The 24,755-nt window shown below is 43.8% G+C and overlaps 1 protein-coding gene across 1 annotated transcript; it reads right to left on the reverse strand.

Annotated features, from left to right (window-relative positions):
* Window positions 1-10,499: 10,499 nt before the first annotated feature.
* On the reverse strand, window positions 10,500-24,511 carry wnt3a (wingless-type MMTV integration site family, member 3A). The gene is made up of 4 exons (XM_031563327.2): window positions 24,441-24,511; window positions 18,678-18,922; window positions 11,992-12,257; window positions 10,500-11,766 (listed from the first exon to the last, which is right to left on the reverse strand). The coding sequence occupies exons 1-4, from the start codon at window positions 24,509-24,511 to the stop codon at window positions 11,287-11,289; spliced, it is 1,062 nt and encodes a 353-aa protein (XP_031419187.1). The 3' UTR covers window positions 10,500-11,286.
* Between the last annotated feature and the right edge of the window lie 244 nt (window positions 24,512-24,755).

The raw sequence follows: 24,755 nt of genomic DNA on the forward strand, positions 1-24,755 counted from the left end.
AGAGTGTAAACTTAACCCATCCTTAGGCTGGATAATGGTCTGGTATTTACAGCCTGTCAAAGCAGACGCTGCGGAGACTAGGCCCTGATTCAACTGGGGGGCATCAAAGGCACCTCTACTTGGCATGGTGTCCTGCATTGTCACTTTGATGCTAGGTGATTTGTAGCCCATCCTCATTCCTCATTTCTTTATTTCCAGTCACGGTTAAAGCATCCAGAAAACTGACAGGCAGCTTCTGGATTCCCCTGTGTAGGATTAGAAAGAGAGCAGGGCACTGAGGAAGCTTAGATTCGGACTCCACGGTAGTTTGGGCGTGGGTGCTTTTTTAGTTTTTAAGTTGACTCCTCTCCAAGAACGATTAGGAGGGTGACACCTCCATCCGAAAGTGTTTGAACAGGGTACGAATCATCCATTGGTGTAAGATTTCTGCTGAACTCTAATTGTTCAGTCTGTGGTCAGAGCTGTCCTCCACCACCATCACAGAAAGAATTGAAATCAGAAACAGTCACTTTTGCTCTGAAAGTAAATCTCTGACGTCCTTAAACGGGATAGTTGTTTACCTACACTTTACATAAACACTAAACCTAAATGTGACATGATCATATAAACCGTAACGCATATTTTGTACCCTACCTCTATGAACCAGCAAGTACATAGTAATTGAAGAATCTCAGTGATCTCAGTGTCATTTGAAATTAGTGTATTGTTGCATGTCTCTAATCCAACATCTGAACCTCTGGCGCAGGGGCATTGCACATATTTCTCTGTGTTGTTTTTGAGTGCACCTGTCTACCTTGGGGCAAAACAAAATACCTCAGTAGCTGCCAGGCTGCTGTGGCCTCTCTTTTTCTGGCTGATGCGCTCGGCGGTGGAGTCTCGGGGAGCTTGTCTTTTCGCTTTGTTGAACCTCCTTGACAGGCCAGCTGACACTCCTGATGGGGTCACAGGTGTCGGAGATACTAGTGAAAGTGGGATTTACAGATTATGGGCCCAGATGAATGGGAAGGAGGGCCGTTGTAATTACAGAGGATGTTTCTGTCATGGAGACCTCCTCTTTGTGATGATCACTATGCTCTTGCATTGATTGGAGCATTGGTACATTTGCTCAAATGACACCCGAGGCTGATTTTATGATAGACAAAAGCGTAGGCACAATGCTCTCCGTATGTGGCCTACTAAGAAAGAACTCTTCATGATGGCACATTGCGATTGTGCGAGGGAGGGCGCCTGTGTGTTTGTGTCTGTGTGTTTGTGTTCCTAGTGAACGTGTGTGTTTTTATATTATGGTTGTCAGCAATTGGGACCACCAAAATCTAGCAATTCAGAACAAATGCCATTGGATCGAAATAATGGCACAAAGCAGGGTAAAGTCTCAAATCCTGGTTAAGACCCTCCATCTTTCAAACTAAACTGGATCACACCAAGAATCCATTATCCTTTTATCCTGTTCAGATCCACTAATCCCAAGGCCATTTTCCTTCCTTTTCTCCTTTTCTCCTTTTCTCATCTCAAACAGCAACTGTGTGGTTGTCCGGCAGAGGAACGTTGAGAATTTGTGGACTCCATGAAAAGAAAGTAACTATATCTAAGACATGAAGAACAGCTTGACGGAGCCAAGAATGCAACTGGGTGTCTTTAAATCCCGTAATGAGATGTTTAGTGAACGGATCTGGACCAATTTTGCTCGGACATGGAGACTAATGAATTCTTCAAGGGGAAAAAGAGAAATATTGTGTTTGGGTGGGAAAGAGCACTTGAGTGGAGACATTTGAAGTCCATTTGCAAGACAGAGGCAGCCAATTGTGAACTTTCATCAAATTGCATTAACATTTTAAACTGAATTAACCATTAGGGCTTTAGATGCCTTTTTTGTTCCTTGCTGTCCCATTTTTATGTAAGTGTGCACATGGAAAACATGATATACATACATACATACAAAAAAATGCATATATATATATATATATATATATATATATACATGCATTTTTTTAGTTGCTTGTCAAAGCTTGCAATCTGCACCAGAATAAAATATCATTACCAAATTAAATTTCTAGTTAGCCACCCACATGTAAACTTCCCAGTGTGACATGGCCTGCTGTGGAGAATGAATGGGGACTGTCTGCATTATCTGTCACTTCAGTGGTTGTGTTGAGTGCAATAGTTAATAAGGCCTCAGTGGACCTAATCTTTTTTAATTAAAGTACTTCTGTGGAGGCAATGCTGATGAACCAGTGAGAACAGTTATAACATGTAGGAAATCAAAAGCTGAAAAAAAGTTTAAAAGTTTTAGGTTTGAGTTTAAGAAAATCAACTTAATTCATAAGTAAAGCTGTTTCTTGTTGTTTCTTGTTCACAATTCCCTCTAAGCATGACCATCAGTAAACATGAATGCATTTGTTGATACATTTGTAATTACCCTTGTAATAACTGAGTAACTACATACAGTGGGTAGGTGAGTGAGGAGGAAGAAAAGTCTCCCTCTGTTTTCATTAAACAAGTGCTACCATTCATTTAGCATGCTTGCTCCTCTAAAAGGCACGCTCATTCCTCTCAGCATGAGAGGGGGGCTGGCCTGGCCGGCATCAATAAAAACAGCACTAAAATGCAATTACAGTGCTGTGAAGAATGGGACTACTTAGTAATTTGCTGGGTAAAACTGAGGAGATTGCAGGTCTGGGGTGCTTGGAATTCTCTGCTTGCCCTGCAGTGTGGGAAAAGCAGTGGGAAGGCAGGCACCACCCTTTGTGAAGTAATTACTGGAACTAGCGGAGGACAGCTCCAGTCCCAGCTAATGATAACCCTACTCCTCCTCTCCCTCTGCTAGCCACCTTGAAATTGATACACCCTCCAACACGCAGCCAGCCACACACACACACACACACACACACACACACACACACACACACACATAGTTGAGATTAATGGAGGACTTTTTACATCATCATTCATCACTTTTAGCTTTCTTTCAGTCCACACATATGTTTCAGGTTTATATTAGCAATAGGTGGTAAATTCAGTCCAACAACATCATTTCTAATTTTCTATTTAAAAAAAAAGATGCTCCTACAAAGTTTCTCCTAATGTCCCCTACCTAAAGGCTGGTGGCCTTTTCCGTCCGTAAACTAAACCAAACATTCAACATTCTGAGGACAGGGGGGGATCTGAGGCCTGTCATTACTGAAAAAGCCTGCACACCACAGCATGAGGTGAAATGGTGACAGGCGCCCCCCAACCCTGCCCCTGCCCCTGCCCTGTCTCCCCCCGTCTGTGCGACCTCTGGGCAACCTCTGCCCTTCCTCCCTTCCCCCCCTTCAGCTGAAGCAAGCCTCTTCAGCTCACCTGCCTGTGGCCAGCCTGTTATCAGCAGCATCTTGGCTCTTACTGACGGGGTACAGTAATTACGGTGGCTCTTTGCTCTGGGTCTGGAGCTACTCCTCCCAGCCAATGACGTGATATCACTGTGGTCACGAAGAGGTTGTTCTTCTTGAATCATGTACAAATTCATCACATAACAGTGCAACATCTAGTTAGGAAAGGTGGTCCCCGGCTGATGACCCCGCAGCTAGCCCAAAGGGCACCGGTGGAGGTGCGGCAGGCCTAGAGCCTAGCAGGTTTTACCACCTACCTGTTCACACTAAGTGGAAAATGTAAAATGTCCAGTGTTCAAATAGCTTACACAATGCATGGGAGCAAATGTAAAAGTGAATAACAGCACGAGGGTCTCTCTGGAGACTGTAGACATGTAGTCTGCGGAGTGACTTCATAGAGGACTGTAGTCTGTGCCGAGATCAAATGAAATAGTAGCCGGTTTGAACATTAAGACAGGAAAACAAACAGATTAAGATTTGTAAACTGTTGCACTCTGCTTGATTTGTGTGTGTAACAGTAATGAGGTGATAGCTGTTTGATAATGCTTGGTTGTCAGTGGCTGTTTGATAAAGCTTAATTGTCAGTGGCTGTATTGATCATTCTGCTTGTGATGTACCAAATGGCATCCCCTCTTGTTCTAGTGTGTAACCCGAACTGTTGACAGCGAGTCCCTCTCCTTGTGATCTTTTGCCTGGCCGTTTGGTCTTATTAGTCAGACGAGTGGTTCTGTGGATATACTGTTCATTCCTACCTCGAGGGAAGGAACGTATACCTCAGCCCTCCCCTACCCCCTTGCTTCTGGTGAGCAGCCACCCTTGCTCAACTTTGCTTTCTCTCTCTCTTTCTCTCTCTCTCTCTCCCCCCTCCCTCTCCCTCTGACTAATGTCCCCTTGTAAGCACAAAGGTGGCAAAATTCTTTTGTTCACCTCAACAATACAAACAAGCACTTCAAACAAAGTAAGAGTACTTCACAGGTGCCGTCACACGCTTATGATGATGGGTCTCCCCTCGGGAGAGGCAGGCTGATGACCTGCCTCAGTACCTGTGGGTGACACCAACACAGGTGGCTGTCCTGCGCAGGGGCTTACGTCTGTGGCCCTCTCCAGGCAGCTGTGAGGCAGAGGAGAGAGAGAGCCTGTAAATAGCTGTGTGACAGAGACTTTTAATGGTGTGTGTTTTCATGACAGGTCTCTCCGAGAATGTGGTTGTGTCTGTCACAGTGGGTTCATGTCACCACAGAAGATGTTTACTGCACAGTGTTTCTATTTGTGTTTTTACCTATTATAGCCAGAATTATAATCAGTTGATTGATTCCCTGAGCAATATAGCAAACATATGTAAAAATGTGGACTTTGATGTAGGAAACAGGATTATGCTGCATAGGACAACATTTGTAGCTTAACAAGTTTTTCTTTTAACTGTTTAACGTTAATTTTTAACTATCCAGCTCAAGACTGTCCAAAAAGCAGCACCACCATAGTGGTGGGGTTGTGTTGTGGTGTAACGTGTCGTGTGGAGGAGTGGAGAGCCTGCTTCTGCTGGGGCCAGAGAAAGCCCCTGGCTCTGAGCTGACATGCATACGCACATCAAAACACTCACTTCAAAGTCTCCTGCACAACAAAAAACCCACACACTACTGAAGCAGCTCTCTGAGGCCTCTCCATCTGCAGCCCTGTAAACCAGCAACACTTTGACCTGTGCTGGACCATCCTGCCTGGATACATTTCACATAGTTCAGTGCACTGTTCTTGAGGGAAAATTATTTTGTAAAAAAAACTTCTGCCAGACACACCTAATACTCAATGTTTTGGTGATATCTTTTGAGACATTTCTATGCACTCGTCATAGTCATGTCAATTATGTGTCTATTTCACATTCACACATTTTCAGTTATTGAAGCTCTGTCTATATATTATGAAGGTGTAACCTACAGAATGCAATGTTCTCAGACTTATGATGATGAGTTTGCACTTTATAAATATACAGGAATACAGAGGATTATCTGAGAACATTAAAATGTTATGTTTCCCTCAGGACTATGTCACCACTCATTTCTATGGATGACAACAGAAGCCCTGAAAAACTGTGTTGAATGTCACACTGACTTGTGCTTTGACTGATTATGTGCCATTTCTCTTACCTTAGAAATGAAGTAGGTGTGGTGTCTAAAAAGACAGATGAAATTCCTGAAGAAACAACATAGCTGAATGGTGGCAAATGACCTCTCCTCTAGTCATCAGCTCAGTTGTTTTCAGTTAATCCTAATTCTATGTGTGAGACCCATGTGCTTTCAGGCAAACATATCTAAATAGACAAGCCATCAAAACAGATCATACAGTAAAAACACTCCAATTATGTGGTGCTTTTTGCCACCTTGGAGAGGTAGCTTACCATCTCAGAACATGTTACACAGTTGTCAAACTGAACAGTGCTACCCACCAAAATATGCACATTTTTTACCATAGAAGTGAAATATGCTCCTTGATATTTAGCTATTTGTACGCACGATGAACGTGAATGGCAAATTTGAAAAAAAAAAATAATAATTATACGAATGTCTGTATAGGTCTATGTTACAACTATACCCCAAGGGTTTTTCAGTGTATTCCTAGGAATCCAGTACAAACGGCACACTATCCTAGATATGATGTGAATATGCATCTGCCAACTTTGAACCTTTGAGATCAAAAGCCTGTGGTCGAGCGATACAAAAGGACTGTTTGAGCAGAAGTGTGACTTGAGTGATTGTTTCTGTTGTTGTTGTTGTTGTTGCTTCTCTGGCTATTCCACATTGCGTAAGAGGCACTTTGTATTTGGGCTCTGTCTCTTCCTCAGAGGGGAGACAGGTTTATTGAAATGCACAGAGACTCCATTGTAACAGCCCAGTGGAATCCTCTCTCTCTCCAACAGGAGCAAATTCAAGACATAAAAAGAGGCGGAGGACACTGATTGCTATTAGGCCCATTGTCTCCCATTTATATGGTTATTGGGTGGTGCCACTTGGCTGGCTGACTGTGTCAAAGTTCTCACACTCCTGGTGCCATCTCCCACACTGAGGCTGGTGTGGCCTCCTATGGCAACTATCTGCTAACAATGTGTATCTCACGTTGGTGACAGGCTTGTTTGGTGGGTTTGCTGGATGGAAGGGGACAATTTCCTTCTGCCCAAGGACGGCGGAGGCTTGTTGGGCTGGGTTTCTGTTCACCCTGTGAATTTTGTGTGTTGTTTCTTTTGTTTTATTTTGTGTGTTGTTGGTTTCTCCCTCCGTCTGTGTGAAAGGGGGTAAGGTTGCCGAGGTTATTGTCAGTCGGTGACAGGAAGCCCTTCACCCGAGAACCGCCGCGCATCTGCTTCCCCTGGGGCCGGCAGCTCCAGACGGGAGAGGTACCTTTTTCCTTAGGTCGTGTGCTGGGGGTGATACTCAGATAACAACAGTCCACTTGGCCTGGTCCGCAGCAACACTTCCCTTCAATGCCATATTTTCTTAATCTTTTAAAGATCTTTTCTTTATCTTTATTTTCTTTATACTTTGTCTAAAAAATCTGCCCTCTCAAATCTCTATTTCACCATCAGCAAAATTAAATCAGCATTGGCCTTCTTTTTGCCTAAGCATAATCCAGTTCTTTTTAGTTGTCTGCATTCTGGTGGGCCACCATAGTGTATAGTCTTTGTCAGCCATTTATGCCAATGGGTGTTCCAACTGCTGTTCCCGACAGCTCAGAGTATGAATACCAACGGCATGGCTAGAGGCATAAATGGGAACGGACCACTTGTGCACCCAGGAGGGGGCTGTGTGTCAATATATTTTGGGATACTGGTGTTAGATAGTTCAGCCTGGGCCACTGGTTGGGACATTGTGAGAGAATGAATGAGTTATCAGGGGTCCCGGCTCAGCTGTAGTGTTGGTGGGCTCTATTCACGTCAGGCCAATAATCTACTGCAGTCAACTCAGCTCAGCTCAGCTCAGCCCTCCTTCGCTGCTCACGTCTCTTCTCCGTTTTCTCCCATCCCTTCAAGGGCTCAGCAGCTCTCTGTGGCCTCTCAAAAGAATCAAATTATTATTAGAAACATGGACTTTGTTTTGGGGGAAATCCATGGAGAATGACAGCATTGTCCCATATGTGGACTGTGCCCAACTTTTAAATGTGATGACTGACATCTCTTCCAGATTTTAATCTGGCCACTTTTTTTTCTCAAAGTATCATTCTTCAGTGATGTTCTCAGAATTAATTTGCACTGTATTTCCTTGGTCCTGTGAAGGAACACTGCTTTTCGGCAAAATGTATGACAATGCTACCCCCTCAAAATGACACTAATTCTTACCAAACATGTGCTCCAAATTGACTTTCAGGTACAAATGGACGTTGAGACTAAGAATAAAAAAGCACCTCACATCTCACACACGCATCTCAAATCGTGTGAAAGGGGGAAATAGATTTAAGAGGTTATGGCAATTAGTAAAGGTTTATTGTAAGATAGAACAGAGAAATAGCATTTTCTTGTCAGATGTTTCCTATTTTTGGCAATTGCATACTGCATGTGGATATATTGACCTGTTTGAATGAAGCACTTCCTTTGGACCTCATTATTTCCCGCTGTATCATTCAGTGTATCCCAGTGGACACCTGCATCATCTTGCTATCCTGGTAAACTTCCCATCCCAGTGGACACCTGAAACAGTGATGCTTTTGTCATCCTAAACTTCCCATCTACAGTTGGCATATCAATTAACTGTGGATGGAAGTAAATCCTGAATGAGTTTCATGCTTTTTCATCAATCAGATGAGGAAAATTTCCATTGTCAACATTTTCCCTTATGGTTAAGTATTACACAGGGACAGGTCCTAAGCATTCACAAAATTGTTACCTGATAAATTATTATTTCCCCTTCTCTATTTGTGACCCTCTCTTTCTCTGGTGTCTGGTACATTGTATTGAAATATTACATAAAAACAGAAAGTGTTCCAGACAAATATTATGTACGTTTTGTTTTTTATTTTGTTATAAAGTTAACATCTATAGCTCTATTGAAGACAGTGAGACACACAGTGTGGTCTGTTTATTGTCAGTAAAGAAAAAAACAAATCAACAAAAATATGAACAAACAAAATGGGCATTGAGGTAAAACTGTTACAGTGCTACACAGAAAAAAAACACTGTTCAGAAAGGGATCTTTGTCAGCAAATATATAATCTTCCTAATATATACATTTATGGTAAAATAAATAATACAAAATCAGACTTTAGAAATCCATAGAAACACACATGTAATTTATACAAAACTTTGGATTTAACGACCATGCACATAATGCAAATTGATGTTCAAAACACATAAAACAACAAAACCAACGGCTAGTCTGATGGAGAGAAGATAGAGCACATATGGTCTGATATTTCCTAATGTCAGGAGTTAATGTCAGTTCAGTAGTTTGTTCAAAGTGTGTGTCAAACAACACCTTTTAGCAAAAATCAGTAGTAGGGTGCGTGGGTCTGACCAACAAATGAATTGTTTCATGTATACAGTGTAAATTCAGTTTGGAGCTGATCATTGTTGTGGGCCATAAATGATTCAGACATACATTAAGCCCATAGATGTGGCATATACTTTACCTATGGTTACACAACAGTCTCATACAGTAGACAATACTGTTGCATTATATAGTGCTGGACGTATTTACACCAATGTCTGGAGAGTTTAAGATTCCTGTCACATGTTGTACATAAATCACATACACCGTGAGAGGAATCTTTGTCTTTAGTGCACCTTTCTCTTGATCAATTGCCATAAAACAACAGTATAATGCTAATACTTAAAAGGGTATTTCTTAGAATAATTTAAAGTAGCATACGGAAGGATACTTATTCAAATGAGAATTCTGATTTGTCAAAGCAATCAGTAGTTTCCAAAAGCCTTCCAAAATGCTTACCCAGTACATCTGAAGAACATGTATTTCCCAAACAATGTGTTATAGTGACACTAGATTTAAGTGATAGTGACAGTGACATTTCATTTATGTTATGTCTATTTGGAAATCACATAGCTATATGAAAACTGAATTAGTAGAAAACTTCACATTTTAGTCAAAAACTATGGCTACACAGCATCTTTCATAGAAAGAAGAAAATACACAAACACAAAATACATACATCTAAACAAACGCATCCGTAAACATACGTGCACACCAGACACACACACACACACACACACACACACACACACACACACACACACACACACACACACACACACACACACACACACACACACACACACACACACACACACACACACACACACACACACACAGTTAATTCATTAGCAGCATTTCATGGTTGGAATTTCAATGGTGCTGCCATCGATGATTTGGGTGAATGAAGATAATTGTTGATGCTGAAGGTAACATTTAAGCAATCTAACAATTCCAGAATTCTAGTGTTGATGAATGTTTGATATGTATGGAACTCGTATGAGGATTTACAGTAGTAGTTCAGAAATACATCACATGAAAACATTTGCTTGATAAAGAACAAAGTCAATATTTGAATTTGGAATTCCCTGCCATATTATTAGTGTGGTAATCCCTATTCAACCCATTTAATACCACACAGTGGATTTTGGAACAACACTAATACTGATTTCATTTCACAACCAACCACAAAAAAAGAAGATCTTTGCTCCATCTCATGAAGTGCAGGCCCTTCACACAGACCATTATGAATCCCTGATGGTCTTTCAATTCATCTGAATGGCAGGTAATTTGTCAGCTGCCAAACTACTGGAGCTAGTATAAGGGATCACTTTTGTAGTAGGCATCGGATATTAGTATTTTCATGCATCTGAATCAAGCTGTTTGGCAGAAGGGTCCAAAGTATCTCATAACAAGAAGATTCTTTGTTGTTCGTTGTACTTATCAATGAAACAGGTATTACAGGTAATGGGAAATAAAGAAACAAAAACACAACTATCTGCACACACGGAACCACAGTAAGTAGATACATAGACACACAGACAAGCACAGAAACACGTGCACACATGCATGCACACAGACAGACAGACTCAGACAGACACACATACACACACACACACACACACATAGAAAAAAATGCAATAACACTACATTCACTCAGGTGCAAGTGCATTCTTACCAAAAGGTTAGTATAAAGCTAACACTATTCTCAAAACAGAGACACTCACTCACTCAGTCAACATGTTTGATAACACTCACATAGGTAAAATGAGTACATTGTGCTTTCTGTGTAGTCTTTAAGCTAACGCTAATATAGTTGCACCTTTTGATAACTACCTTGTACTCACAAAATATTTCATAAAAAAAAGCATATTATGTGCTTTCAGTACCTTTCAGAGTAGTGAAATCGAACTTAAGCTATCACTGATGGTTTGACAAGAGATGCCATGTTGTCAGTGCAGTTTTCATCAGCAGTATTTTGATCACAAAGATTATGCAACCATTGTAATATATCACATTAAGTTGCTCCTTGTGTTTGAGGCCCATTCTGTCCAGGTGACTTCTACTTGCCCGAGGGGTACAACCGCCTTGTTTTTCTTTATCCACCCTTCATTTACTCACACATGGAATGGTTATCTCACAAAATTAAACCATACCTTGTTCACAGAGACAAAACTGCAATGCCTTCAGAAAGTCATGTCGTTCCATGACATTCAGCATCACATGACCAGGAGGACCATATAGGTCGAGTGCCTGGTCCTTGGAGGGTGAATCCATGAAGTAGTCAGCTTAACTTGACCAGTGTTTGTCTGTCTTTCTCTTTATCCACACACATCTCATCCGAATGTCCCCTGGGCGTTTGATGCCCACGCTGTTTTTTGTGGCCTCCACGCAACAATGAAGTTTCGTTTTGGTCAGGCATTGGGAGGGCCGCCGCGCCTTACAGGTCCTTATTTACAGGTGTGGACGTCGTACACGCGCACACACTCCTGGCAGCTGACGTAGCAGCACCAGTGGAAGATGCAGTGGCATTTATCCTTGCGCTTCTCTGTCCGGGTGTTGTGGCCGCGGCCACAGCAGAGCAGGTCGCACCCGTCGATGCCGTGGGAGGTCAGGTTGCATTCGCGGTCCCTCGTGCCGAAGGAACCCGTCTCGGGGTTGGGCTCGCAGAAGTTCGGCGAGTTCTCGTAGTAGACCAGGTCCCGGTCCGTGGGAGGCTTGAAGAAGGTGTACTTGGGCCTCAGGGTCTCCACCCACCCGCGAGACTCCCGGTGCTTTTCCACCACCATCTCAGAGGCGCTGTCATACTTGTCCTTCATGTAGTCGCCGATCACCCGGAAGTCAGGCTGGGACCACCAACATGTCTTGACCTCACAGCTGCCCGACAGGCCGTGGCACTTGCACTTTAGGTACATATGGTCGGCGATGGACTGTGGGAGAGAAGAACATCACAAGTCAATAGGCTGGTAATGCTGATAATCTGAGACTGAATACAGAATACTGAAAACAAGAATACAAGAGGGTAAAACATTCCATGGTGAAAAAAAACGGTTTAATCTCAGATATATCACAGAATTTAACATGTATATATCAAAAGTGTATACTGCAGGTTATAGAACATGATGATGTAGTAATGTGTTGGGTAGAGAGCTCACCACCCGTCCGGCTTCGTTGTTTTGTCGGTTCATGGCCGAGCGAGCATCAGGCCGGTTCTCCCGGGCGTCGGCGAACTCTCGGGACACCATGCTGCCAAACTCCACATCCTCACTGCAACCGCCCCACTTCCAGCCTTCTCCAGGCGGGCCCTTGTGCCGCGTGTCGCAGCCGCAGATGGTGGCCGAGCCCTCGGCACAGGAGCGCGTCACGGCGAAGGCCACGCCGGCAGAGGCTATGGCGTGCACAAACGCAGACTCTCTGGTGGCTGGATGGGTAAAGAGGCAGAGGGTGAGCATTAAGGTCAGCTGCATGCATGGACTTCTTGTAGCAGCAAATACACACAAACCAAAAGCACTTTAAAACGAATGGCATAATCTGCGAGCAGTGTTTCATCATCCTGAGCTGTGCTCATGTGAGTGGCCCTGTTTGCCATCCATACCCAATGTGGAATGTGAACTGAGACGACAACCTGTAGATATTTAACCATTCATGGGTACAGACTACTAGGGTAATATGAGTAAAAAAGTAACCAACAGTAGCACTGACATGTGCCTGTACACTGCAGCTTTGTTTGCACAGGTCCTGTTGTATCTAGGTCAAGGTGTTTCAAGTGCAATCAGCTCTCTCACTCTCGCCAGGAACCACCCTAGAAGTTCTGACTACATTACAGTTGCACCTAATAACCAGTAAATAAGCTGTCCTAGATCAGACATACTTGACAAAACTCCCTTGCCAGCTGATACATCTGGGAGTGTTTAGTGAAGTTCATGAAGCAAAAGTAAAAAACAAAATTAGTTTTACAGTTAACTCTGGTGGCCTTATGTCATGTCCCAATAATGAGATATATTGGTAATATACATATATTTCCATCTCAATTTAGTTCCATGATCAAATCATCTAACCTGTCAAGATGCCCATTGGCTCCCACTCACATAGAACTTGACACTGACACATCTACTCAAACCAGTCAATGATGATGAATGCCGCAAAATAGCTGTCATTAAATGCCCATGTTACCAACTTCAATCCAGGTTGTCTTGTCAAATCAATATCCATATTTAATTTCTCATTTTTAAAGAAAAAACCTTGAGAAGACCTAATGGTTTTCCACAAAGAAAAATCATCAAGATTTCCAGTCTGGTTTTACTATGCAGATGAGAATCAGTTATACTTATCCATGAAACCTGGTGCAATACACAATTAGCTTAACCAGAATGCTAGTAATGACAAGACTTCATGTTCCTTAACTGAGATGCAGATTGTTGGCCCTAAACATCTATGAAGGACACAGTCTGGTTATATAGTTATACTTATGTGAACTGTGAATGATGCAAGCACCTAGCATTACTGTCAAAGACCTTGGTTATACCGTTTTCAAGTACCTCTCTTGTCTAGACTAAACATGTTTGTCATTAGTAAATCATATGATTGGAAATGTTTTTTTTGGAGGTCTTGCACTTCTTAAAGGTTCCATGTTGGGAAGGCTTGCCTTTGCTATTAAGCTCTCCGCAGCATTAGCCTCAAATGTGGTGTTTTGGTGGTGTCAGCTCCAGCCTGCCCACATGATCTGTGTTGGTTCAGTGTAAATCATCCCTGTGAAATGCTGCCTCAGGCCTACTCTTCTGAAGACCTCCCATATATCATGCCAAGGAACCCTTCTGTCTTTGTTCCTTTGATGTCTGTGTAACCTGCGTTTGTGTAGGCAAGCACAGTCCCGTTCTGGACTCGAACTCGCAACCTCGGGCAAGGAGGCTAAAACCCATGGGTGCTAGCGTCTGTCGCCGGCATGTCTCATAAGGTGTCGAAGAGTGAGGTTTACTCACTGCACATCACTCTACCCGCTGGCTCCCATTATATCTGGTCATGATGAACAAGGCCTGATAAAGCTCCCACTTACATATGCTAATGTGTACCCACCCTTACAAGGAAAGCGACATCTCATCTCCTAGTCTGCTTTTCTTTCTCTCTTCATCCCTTCCTTCTTGGCTTTCCCTGTCCCCCCCTATTCATCCTATTTCTCTCCAATCAGGCCTTCTGAAGTAGCCACTGCTCAGGTGTGTACCCTGGCAGTTCCATGCCACTGTCTCTAGGCAAAGCTCTTTGGTAATAGCACAATATAAAAATGAAATCAAATGTATAACTCAGAAGACGCAAACTGTGTCTTGAGGGAGCTGTTCTGGTTAGATGTTTTGCCCTGCTTTATAGCTCTGCATGTAGAGGCTGCCATTTTGCCTAAATAAGGTAGCTAGGGCTCCGTCTGGAATAGCTGATGCATGAGTCAGTGGGGATGAGATGACAGCAGAGCAGCGGATGGGCCTGTAATTTTGCAGTTAAAATTAAAACGTTCAAATCTTCAAATGTTGGGCAATAGCCTTATTACCCATGACTAAGACACACTTTGCTGAGGTTTTGTTTTAAGTTAAATGGAGTTTAGCCTTAAAGGTGAATTCACTTAATTAATCAAGGTTGTTCACTGTGATAAAGTATTTTATTTAATTTCCATCCATATGCTATTGTTTGCCTCTAACATTTTCCATGACATGGCAGAGATTGGCGAGGTTTCGCGATATAAACTCCTGGATCTTGTGCAGTCTTGCACAGAGAGAGGTAGAAGAAACGGCTGAGGGACCAGGTACAGAGGGAGCTCTTCCTTCACGGCAGGTTTCAACTGGTTGGAGAAATTAGGGGCACAGGGAGAGATGAAGCAGATTGACTACTGGCATCTTCCCCAAACCTCAACGCCTTTACTGTTCCACCAAACCTTATGGATATTTGTCTTACAAGTCTTTGTCTTAAAAAAATCAATGTTATAGATTTATGCTGTGCAGGCATTCCTTTGAATGGAGGGCATTGATGATATTTAAATGTCATCCTTAAAGAATAACTGTCAATGTAATGTATTATTGTATTCAATACAATACAAAAAAAATATATGTATTTCTCTTTGTTGTTCTGATGACATACATCTGTTGTGGTAAAGTTCTATCTTTCTATCTTTCCCAGCCCTGGTCATGTGGTCACTAGGGGTGTGAATTGTCTGAAAGGCCACCATTCAATTTCAATTTAAAACCACTCAGTCACCGTCTTTTTATTATCAGGAAGCCAATAAAGTGTGGGTCAGCTCCTTGTGGCTGGTTGACAATGATGCCGCACAGCGGAGGGACAGCTAAGAAGGGACGGGTGGGGGCGCAGGGAGGAAAAGCAGATTATCTGGGCAGATGAGAAGAAAGGGAAGAAGAAAAAGACCCCTTGAAAAAAAAAGAGGTGCCACCTTGGGACAGGACGAGGCATACCTGAGAAAGGAATGCACCGGGAGGCCTGATTGGCCTGACTGCTTGTGACACTAACTCACCCCTCCCTCCTCGCCCCCCTCTTCCCCCCCTTAACACCCACCCTCTGACGCTCTTAGCCGGACCCTTGCATGGCGAGTCGCCCATATTACCTGCTGAGGGGCTTGAATCCCCCATTGTGCAGCCACTGTCACGGCGCGTTAGGCCCACAAAGGGCCCAGATATTTTATATGAAATTTGCCCTCGCCAGTGATTAGTGAGGACCAAGTTAAGTCATAGCAACAGAGAACTATGCATTGGTTGGACCTTGCTTGTCGGCAGATGGGGAAATCCCTATTCAGATGCTTTAATAAAACAATCTAAAGGGCGTGTGAATGGTGAAAGGCGCTTTCTCTCTGGCTTAATCTCATGGTTGCAGAGATATTGTGCTCCGAGCGGAGCCCAGCAGGGAGTGGAGCTAAGGTCCCCCCATCAACTCCATTTACCACACCCCCTCTTTCTTTCTTCACCAGAGTTAATGATATACCGATGTGCTGACCTCCCCCCAGCATGAAGAAACATGCATTTTATGAAAAGCAAGGAGCTCTTAGCACATCCTAAATTGTAACAGTTTCTACTCTTGAGGTCGGGGGTCATCAGCTCCATGACCTTTGCAGAGTGGGTTTAGATCAGCAGAGGGGCCTGGAAATGGAGCTGCTCAGCACCGTCGCGAAACCTGGGTGTGTGTCCAGATCCACTTGCTCTGTGTGATCGGCCCTCTGTGTAAATAGCTACCCTTTGTAAATCCGTGTTCAGTAAATAATTCAAGCTATCCTCAGCGTAGCAGTGCAGTTTACACTCAAGTTCTGTGAAACAAGATCTACTCAAATTGCATTTGGAAGTTGGACTTGTGTGTGAGTTGTACAGAAAGTATTAGGTGAGTGAGCAAGCAGTGACACCACAGCTTGTGTAAGACCTCTAAGTGTCTGGCAATTGTAGGTCCTCCAAAATGCACCGGCCTCCAGAGCACACCTGCACAGACTCCCCTTTCATCCTGTGCAGCAGATTCCAGAGGGCCGTGTTTTGACACTTTGGTTAATGTAAATTAATGAACGCTGACGCAGACACCGCCACGGGCTGTCCTGTGAAACAGACAGACAGCAGCGGGATGAGGCAGGGGAGAACCTGCCAGCTCACAACAAAAGCCAGCGATACTAGTTCTGTTCCTTTACCCCTTCTGTGCCCACACAGAGCCGTTCAGGTTTTTGTCTGTGGTTTACGTCTGTGTCGGTTCTGTGTCTTCCATTATCAGTCCATTATTTCTCTTAAAAAATCACAAAAAGTCAAATATAATGGCATGTTCTTGCTAAAGCATGTGGAACTCAGAAATCAGAATGAGAGAAAGAGAGCGAGAGGGAGAGAGGCAAGAGAGGGCGTGATCAATCAGATATTTGTCAGAACCTGCACCAAAATATGATTTAAAACACTGTCATGTTTTCATGATGCATAGTTTCCACTCAAGGTTTTTTTTCTGAAAATGACCGCATTATAATTACATACCGCCAGATATGATTCCACCCTTCACCCGTCTGACGCTCAGATCCCTCTCTGACACTTCAGCACATTCAGCATCTTTGATCTCCCCACTAAGTAAGCAATAGCAGCTCTCACGGGACCTTCACACACTCCTGCGCTGCCCTGGGGCCCCTGGCCCCGCAGTAAGGCAGAGCCACCGCTTCCTCTGGAGGAGTGCCCTTCACATAACTTAAGCTCAGAGATTGGCAGTAATGGGCCGACAGACAGGCGTTAAGTCCACTGTCCCTTTCAGGGCCCAACAAAAAGGTCACGAGGAAACAAACACACATCCGTCTGCGACGGCAGACGAACAGGCACGGCCGGCCGGCGGGACAATGCTGATATGCGGGCCAAACAGGAGCATCCATCAAACGAAATGAAATTCAATAAGAGTTACTCCTTCTAAGCCCCCTCAAAAGGATCTGAGGGCCACAGTCACACTCGCCACCCCTTGACAAAGGCACTTAATCCAGCCGCTTTGACCTCTCACACTATTAAGGGCCTCAGTGACCTTAATCCAATCAAAATGATTTACTAAAGCTGCCCCAGACCCCAGAGACGGGCTCAGTTCCTCCTCCTTCCACTCCTGGCTCCTGCAATTTAGGCTGGAGGGGAGCGGTGGGGGAGATGCGAGGGTATTTGCACCACAATAGGCCGGGGCTGTGAACCCCTATCATTACTGACCTACTTGAGCTCAAGCCTTCTCCATCAATGTAACAATTGCTCAAGAGTTTATTAAAAGCAATTGCCCCAACTAACCCCACCTCCCGCCACAGTAAACATCAGTCTTTCCCCAGACCGTTTGACAGGTTTAGACCCCCCCCCCCCTCCTCCCCCCTTTTTCCTCCTTTGCATCCTTCTCTTCCCTGGCTGGTTACTCATTGCAAAGGGACATGCAGTAGTCACATGCCAGAGGCACAGCGACAAACACACTGGTATTTACAACAGAAAGAGCCCTTTTCTTCAGGTGACAAGGACAGACCTGAAACCAGTCAGGGATGAGAGGATACCACCTAGCTACGCATCCACTTTCAGGGTGTGTATTGCACCAGATGACATTTAACACAGTGGTTTAAGAAACGAGTCCCGTCTCTTTGAAAAAAAAAATGAAACTGTTTCAACCCCTCCTTACCCCTGATCCTGGTCTGTGCTCAGGCTTGCATTATGAACAATTACCAAAAAAATCTGTAATTGATTAAAGCCAAGTATGGCTCATTCTGATATTCTCCCCCAAACCAAACTTCTGTTAGATAATCTTCACAGGGCAGAGGGATGTTGGGGTGGAACTGGTAGAGCCAGCACCCTTGCCTGATTGACTTTGGAGGTACTTCCAATGTATGAGGAACAATAGCTGGGAATTCCCTTTCGGAGAAAAAAGGACCTCCACCCTGACTATGTACATACATCGCTACATCCATTCAAGGAGGTCACAGATGAGTGCATCTGTCAGTGTGTGTTTACACTTGGATTTGAATGTGCCAAATAAATGATTGAAATATTTAAGGCTGTTAGATGAAATTACACACACATCAGCCTTTGTCATAATTTGAATGCTGCAGAAGTCAATTACATATGTCTGTCTAATAGTATGGCCTGGTTATTTTCAGCGATGTATCAGACTGTATGTAAACATACGTAACGACTTTGGTGAAAATGTTGTACTTACAGATTTAGTTTATTTTAAAAAGTTTAACATTGAGTGAGTCTAGTGATAAAGTCAAGGTTGAATTTTGTACTCTAAGAACAGCTGAAGGTCAGTGTGCCCCCCCCCCCCCCCCCCCCCCCCCCCCCCAACCCTAAACCTACTCCCACCACATGCCCTAATTATCACACAGCTTGGCTACCTTTGTCGAGTACCGGTCCAAAGATGGCCAGGTTGTCGTTGATGGTGGTGCAGTTCCAACGGCGGCCCCGGAACTGATGCTGGCACTCCTGGATGCCAATCTTCACACCCTCGGCCACGCTGGGCATGATCTCCACGTAGTTGCGGCAGAAGCGCAGCTGCTTGGGCACCAGGCCGGGGATGCTGCCGCACAGGATGGGCTGAGTGCCCAGGGACGAGTACTGATGGCCCACAGCCAGGGACCTGGATGGACAGGCAGAGGGGCACAAGGGGAGGGGGGTGGGAGGGAGGTTAGTCTCAGATGTGTCAGAGGGTATACCTTAACATATCTCTCTCTCTCTGTATATGTATATGTATGTATACACACACACACACACACACACACACACACACACACACACACACACACACACACACACACACACTCTCTCTCACACACACACACACACACACACACACACATATATATATATATACATATACAATCATACATGTATATATAGTATGGCTCTCTCTCTCTCTCTGTCTTTCTTTGTCTGTCTCAGTCTCTGTCTGTGTGTTGTCATTTTGATGTGTGGATTTCAAATGCAGCCCTCACTCCTCCGGTTAAGCAGTCCTAGGGGCTGACATGAAAGACCCAGGTGAACCAAGAGCAATTTATAGACCAAAGGTTCACAGCAAGGGGGAAGGCACCTTGTTATTACAGGCCACCGCAACCGTCTCAGTGTCCACACGAGCAGCGGGCCGCTGGCTTTGAGTAATGAGACGGTGAGCGTTAGCCTGGCTTAGCATCAGAGGATGCTTGAGTTATATCATTCTGAACCTGGCTGCCCTTTGATGGCTCTAAGCAGGGATGCTGCAAGTGGGAACATGCTTGTTGGTTTCCAATTATACTGTTGTGCCTCTGTTTGGTTGCGTTCTGAGTGAAGCTTACTGGAGGTAAGAGGAGGCCTCTCGCTCTGTTACTCTGGTATGTCATCAGACCAGGCTTTTTTCTAAACCTATGATGCATTGTTTCAAAATGCTAAAAACAACCCTTAGCAAGTCATGGTCAGTCTATGATTGCGTTTACATGGCTCATGAAAAGGACTGCTGATGTTAGGGGCGTAACATACATCAAAGGGGATACAGAGAACGGCAAAGGTAGCTATGTTGAACTCTTAGAAGGAGAAAACACGCAAAATGACATTAAATTGAGATATTATCATGAATCTACAAACATGATCAAGCACACATGTGTTCAATAGGAGTAAAGGCAATTGTGTATGGCTACTTGTCTTGACAGAAAGATTATTCTGTTAAAATTGTTGTGTTTCACAGTTTTGATGCAAGAACCTCAGTGTATAAGTCAATGAAAAGCGAATGCCATCCTTCATATATAATACATTTATAACATCCCAGTTTAGAGTTGAATTCAAAGCAAGAAGCATTTTCTCTTCCAGATGTGGCCCGGGGCCCCCACTTAACCTCAAATCCATCAGCTCAACTCCTGGGGATTTCTTGGGAGGATATGAGTCAGGGCCACCAGTTGGCTCCATTATTTCTGGTGCTGCCGTCGGACCCTGCTGCCTCAACAGGTGTGAGCAGTCTTGGGCAACTCAATTAGCCCTGTGTCTCTTGACCTCGGCAGCTATGTTCAGGACTAATCACTAATTACAACACACACACGGGCTGACCCTGAGGCACAGCGAGGGCCTGCACCTACGGAGGTCTCTCTTCAGCAGGGGGGACTGCACTGCTGGTGTCAGTGGCGCCACAGACCTTAACGTGACTCTTTGACTCATTGATATATGACTCGTTGTCTGCTAAATGTGAGAGATCTATTGTCAAATCTTTCACCTGTTAGACAGACTTTCCGTGCATATTTATAGTTATAGTTAGAAAATAACAGTTCCTTGATTTTACCTGAGTATTTTAATGCATAACCAAGCTCTAAGTACTCGACTTTATCCATTTGGTAGTGCCCAGTCAGTATACATCCGCTGAGCAAATGAATGAACGGTGAGTCAGGTTTGCTAAGAAGGGTTTCTCAATCACTGAGCTTAACAAGCTTTTTGGTTTATCATCTATGAAATACGGAAGGGACAAGAAGGAACAAGCACCAAAAGACTTTGAAATAGCTCTCTGTCTCTCCCTTTTCCCTCCCTCTCTCTTTCTCTCTTTCTCTCTCGACTCTCCTCCCTGCTCTCTGTTTGCCAGGGTGCAGCTGAAAATATGAAGATTTGTTCACTAAGTAACTCCTATTACGAATTGACCTTTCTTTGGCCCTTGACAGTCCACAGCCTTAGGCAACTCAGGCTGCTCAGAAACTTCCAGATCAGTGGTATGAAACCCCCTCCTGTGATAGGCGTCCCGTGCTTTGAACTTAAACAAAGACAGCCTTTTTTTTTTTTTTTTTAATCCTGCATTAAATATCAATTATTTCCAATCTGCCCTTTTTGCGAGAACAAACTAGCTCGATGTGGTGTGCTGCGGTGTGGCGTAGCGTGACTTCAGGCGTGGACGGCTTCCAGGCCCATTACAGCCAAGACAAACGTGATAATTAATCGGCGGTGATGACTGCTGGAGTCACCACTCTGTGGGTTCCTCTGCAGCTGAGACCCTGCCAGGGAACTGATGAATTCGAGACGTCAGGCGTGCTGAGTGAAACGTGCAGGTGGATCTTGCGAATCGCTCGGCTGAGGAAACCTGTCGGAGGCACGTGCTGTCCTGCGCCGCCGCGCCGCTTGTCTGTCATGCCCGATAAAAACTGAGATGATCATTTAAAAGGACGCGAGGGCCGTGCCGTAAAAAACGAGTGTACTGTTACAGACACGGCACAAGAGCGCTTCAAGTCTCACCACATGCCACGGCTCTGTGTTAAAGAATACAACAACAGAGCATCACTATCAGCCGAGATCAGTTGAGCCTGTGCCTGTGCCTGTGACTTCATCCCACACACACACATGCACGCACGCACGCACGCACGCACGCACGCACACACACACACACACACACACACACACACACACACACACACAGTACACAGTCAATCTGCACACAGTACTACACAGACAATCTGCCTGGTTTTCATATATATATATATCCTCGTTCAGTGTCGAGTATTGTAGTAGTCTTTTTGTAACAGAGAGATAACAACGCTGTTTTATCAGAGGAAACAGCTCTAGAGTCGAACAAAGACCAGATTGGCTGTCATTTTCCATGCGGAGGAGTCTTATTTTTTGTCAACTCCATAAAACTCCTAATCCCTTGTAATTAAAAACAAAGAGAGAAGCAGAGGGATCCTGCTGTTTTGTAGTCTCTGTTATATTTGTTCCTTCCCCATCTGAAGTGTATCCAGCCCAGGTTTAATGCATACTTCAGCATGCCCAAGCAAGAGCACCTCAGAATTACCACTTTACTCTTGGGCCCTGGGGCCACAGAGCCGACTTTGACATCAAGAGAGCGTGTTTGGGAGAAGGAATGTGCGGCAAGCTTTCACCTCCAGGTATTTATCTTTTGAGGTGGGGTGGTGGTGAGGAAGCGAGCTGTATGTGTGTGTGTGTGTGTGTGTGTGTGGGGGGGGGGGGCTCAGTCAGGCTACACCATGTCAGGTCGGTAGAACGTCATCCATGACCCTGCCTTAGTGAAGACCCACACTTGGGGCACTGATGAAGATCCTTAGGCCACTTGGAGTTAGTGCTAGATCAGCCCAGAATCTGACTGAAACAGGCAGAGACTATCACACGGACAAGAAGATCATAGTATTGGACACGCAAACAAACACAGATGATAGTGGTGGATGCAAATGTGTTTGTAACTGATATCTACTTGATAAAAGGTGCAAAGATGAGAGTTGAGTAATCCCCAACAGTCCCCAGCTCTTATCTAATGAGTGACACAGCTTTTGGGGGAGAGCTGTGCTTGAATGGAGGGTGCAATAGTAAATGTGCTAGAGCTTTTTCCAGTCAACTTTCTCTTTCCTTGCCATCCATGTTGCACTCCAGCCTGATTCAGAGCTGTGACCCAACCGCCAATCATAAACAAACTTGATGACTTTATTCCTTTGCCAGAGGCTGGATACTTTGACCAAATGGAATCCTGCCAACTTGCTTGTCACTTATGTGGGTGGGTTTTGATGTCACCCGGGCTCCAAAAGAAAGACAAAAAAACTCTTTGAGAGACACATAGGAAAAGGCTTTGACAAAGAAAAATAAGAACAGCACCGCTGGTTATCCAGATCCAAACAAATAAAGACATCTTTTTGTCACAAAACAAGATAGAACAAAGTAGATATAAACAACTTGTGTTAACCTTCAACTAAAAAAGTACCACTTGCATGTACATCAAAGTATGTGTTGTCAATACTCTTTCATCAACGGGAGATTGGAGGGTTCAATGCTTAGATAACCAACTGTTGGAGACTGTGGTTGTGCTGCTGATTCCTCTGTCTCTACCAGTGCAGATTAAGCCGCTTATGAGACGAACAAGCTCGGGAGAGAGAGAGAGAGAGAGCAGTCCTCTTGAACCCCCCCCTCCCCAGAGCAGAAGCTAAGCAACAATTAAAGAGCTTGGGATGACTGGCTCAGTGACTAATGATGTGGTCAATTACAGTGTTTTAAAATGGAGCTAGATACCCATTGTCTCCTTCTTTCATGCCTCTTTTCTCAACATCCAAACACACACACGCAGTCTCTTAGAACTGAGCTGAGCGAACCTGGCTATGTTAGATGTCTGTGCTAATCATAAAATGTGTCTGTGATATGAGTAAATGTCAAATTATGATACAGTTTCAGTTTCATACAGTTTTTGTGGCCTTCTTATGAATTTTGTTCCACGTCCAGTACCATTAAGAACAAACATACATTTTAGAGCAATTCTTTATGTTTTCAAATTCATAAGGTTGATTGATTTTATAATACTAGTTTGTAATGGGTTGTTGAAAGCCACAGACTTTGTTCACAGGCATAATTCACAATGGTGATACACCAGCAGTTAAACAATTAACTTTACTGAGCAGAATCTTATTTTCATGAGAAATTGGACATCAGGTTTTGTGTTTACTAGGGGCACTGATTTAAATGTTTGAATTTAACACATAATTTCATGAAATAGTGACAGTTTTGGGGAGACTCTAAATTGAACAACCAGGACCAACCAGTTTCAAGGATTGGTTATAGATTATATGCAGTCCATTATGAAATCTAACGCATTACTTTCAGAAAAACACGGGACTATGTTTGCGAAACGAAACCATAGATTAATATCCATATGAGTGAGGACGTTACAATATACTGTATGTAAGGGGGTCCACAGGTTCAGCACCTGTTGCTGTGTTTAAACAAAATATTGAAAATGAACGTTGGTTGTAATACAATCACTTAATCTCAGGTAAAATCTTTACAAAGTTTACATGTTGAGCAGTTGTGAATCGTCGTTATATAGATACCAGCATCCTTGCGCTCCTACTGTACTTTGATACCAATCACGTCAGTAGCTCACATGCTGCCTTTACAAGATTCCATTTGACTGGTTCAACTCTGACTGTATAGAGAACTAAGATTATTTAGAAACTCTTCTTGGATACATATATGGCATCCCCAGTGTGATACGTTGTCTTATCCACATTTGTACAAACCACATTTGTTTAACGAAGTCATTAAGGGACAAACGAAATATATCGCAATTTAAGTGTAATGTGGAGAAAAAGCAGATCAGTATTTGAGTTAACCTGTTGTAATTTAATTGAAAATATCAGAGTAGAAATTGAGTTTAAACTTACCACCAGATTGGATAACTTGCCATGACATGTGTAATCCCAAAGAGAAACAGGAAACATCCAAGGTATATCATCCTTAAAAAGTTTCGCAAAAGACGCACACACGCGCGCACACACGTTTTCGATGAGAGGAGGCAAAAAAAAAAAATGAGCGCTGACCAATACTTCTCGCCTAATTCCTAAGGACGATTCAGACAAATAGTCTTCTGCGACCAGTCATGGCAGAACAGGGCAAGCAAATATTAAAAGTTAAAAGCAGCTAGGTTTTGCGACCCAATCAGCACGTACTGCCACAGGGGAAATTCTGATGATACTGTT

This window comes from Clupea harengus, chromosome 25 (assembly GCF_900700415.2).
Source record: "Clupea harengus chromosome 25, Ch_v2.0.2, whole genome shotgun sequence".
Taxonomy (NCBI): Eukaryota; Metazoa; Chordata; class Actinopteri; order Clupeiformes; family Clupeidae; genus Clupea; species Clupea harengus.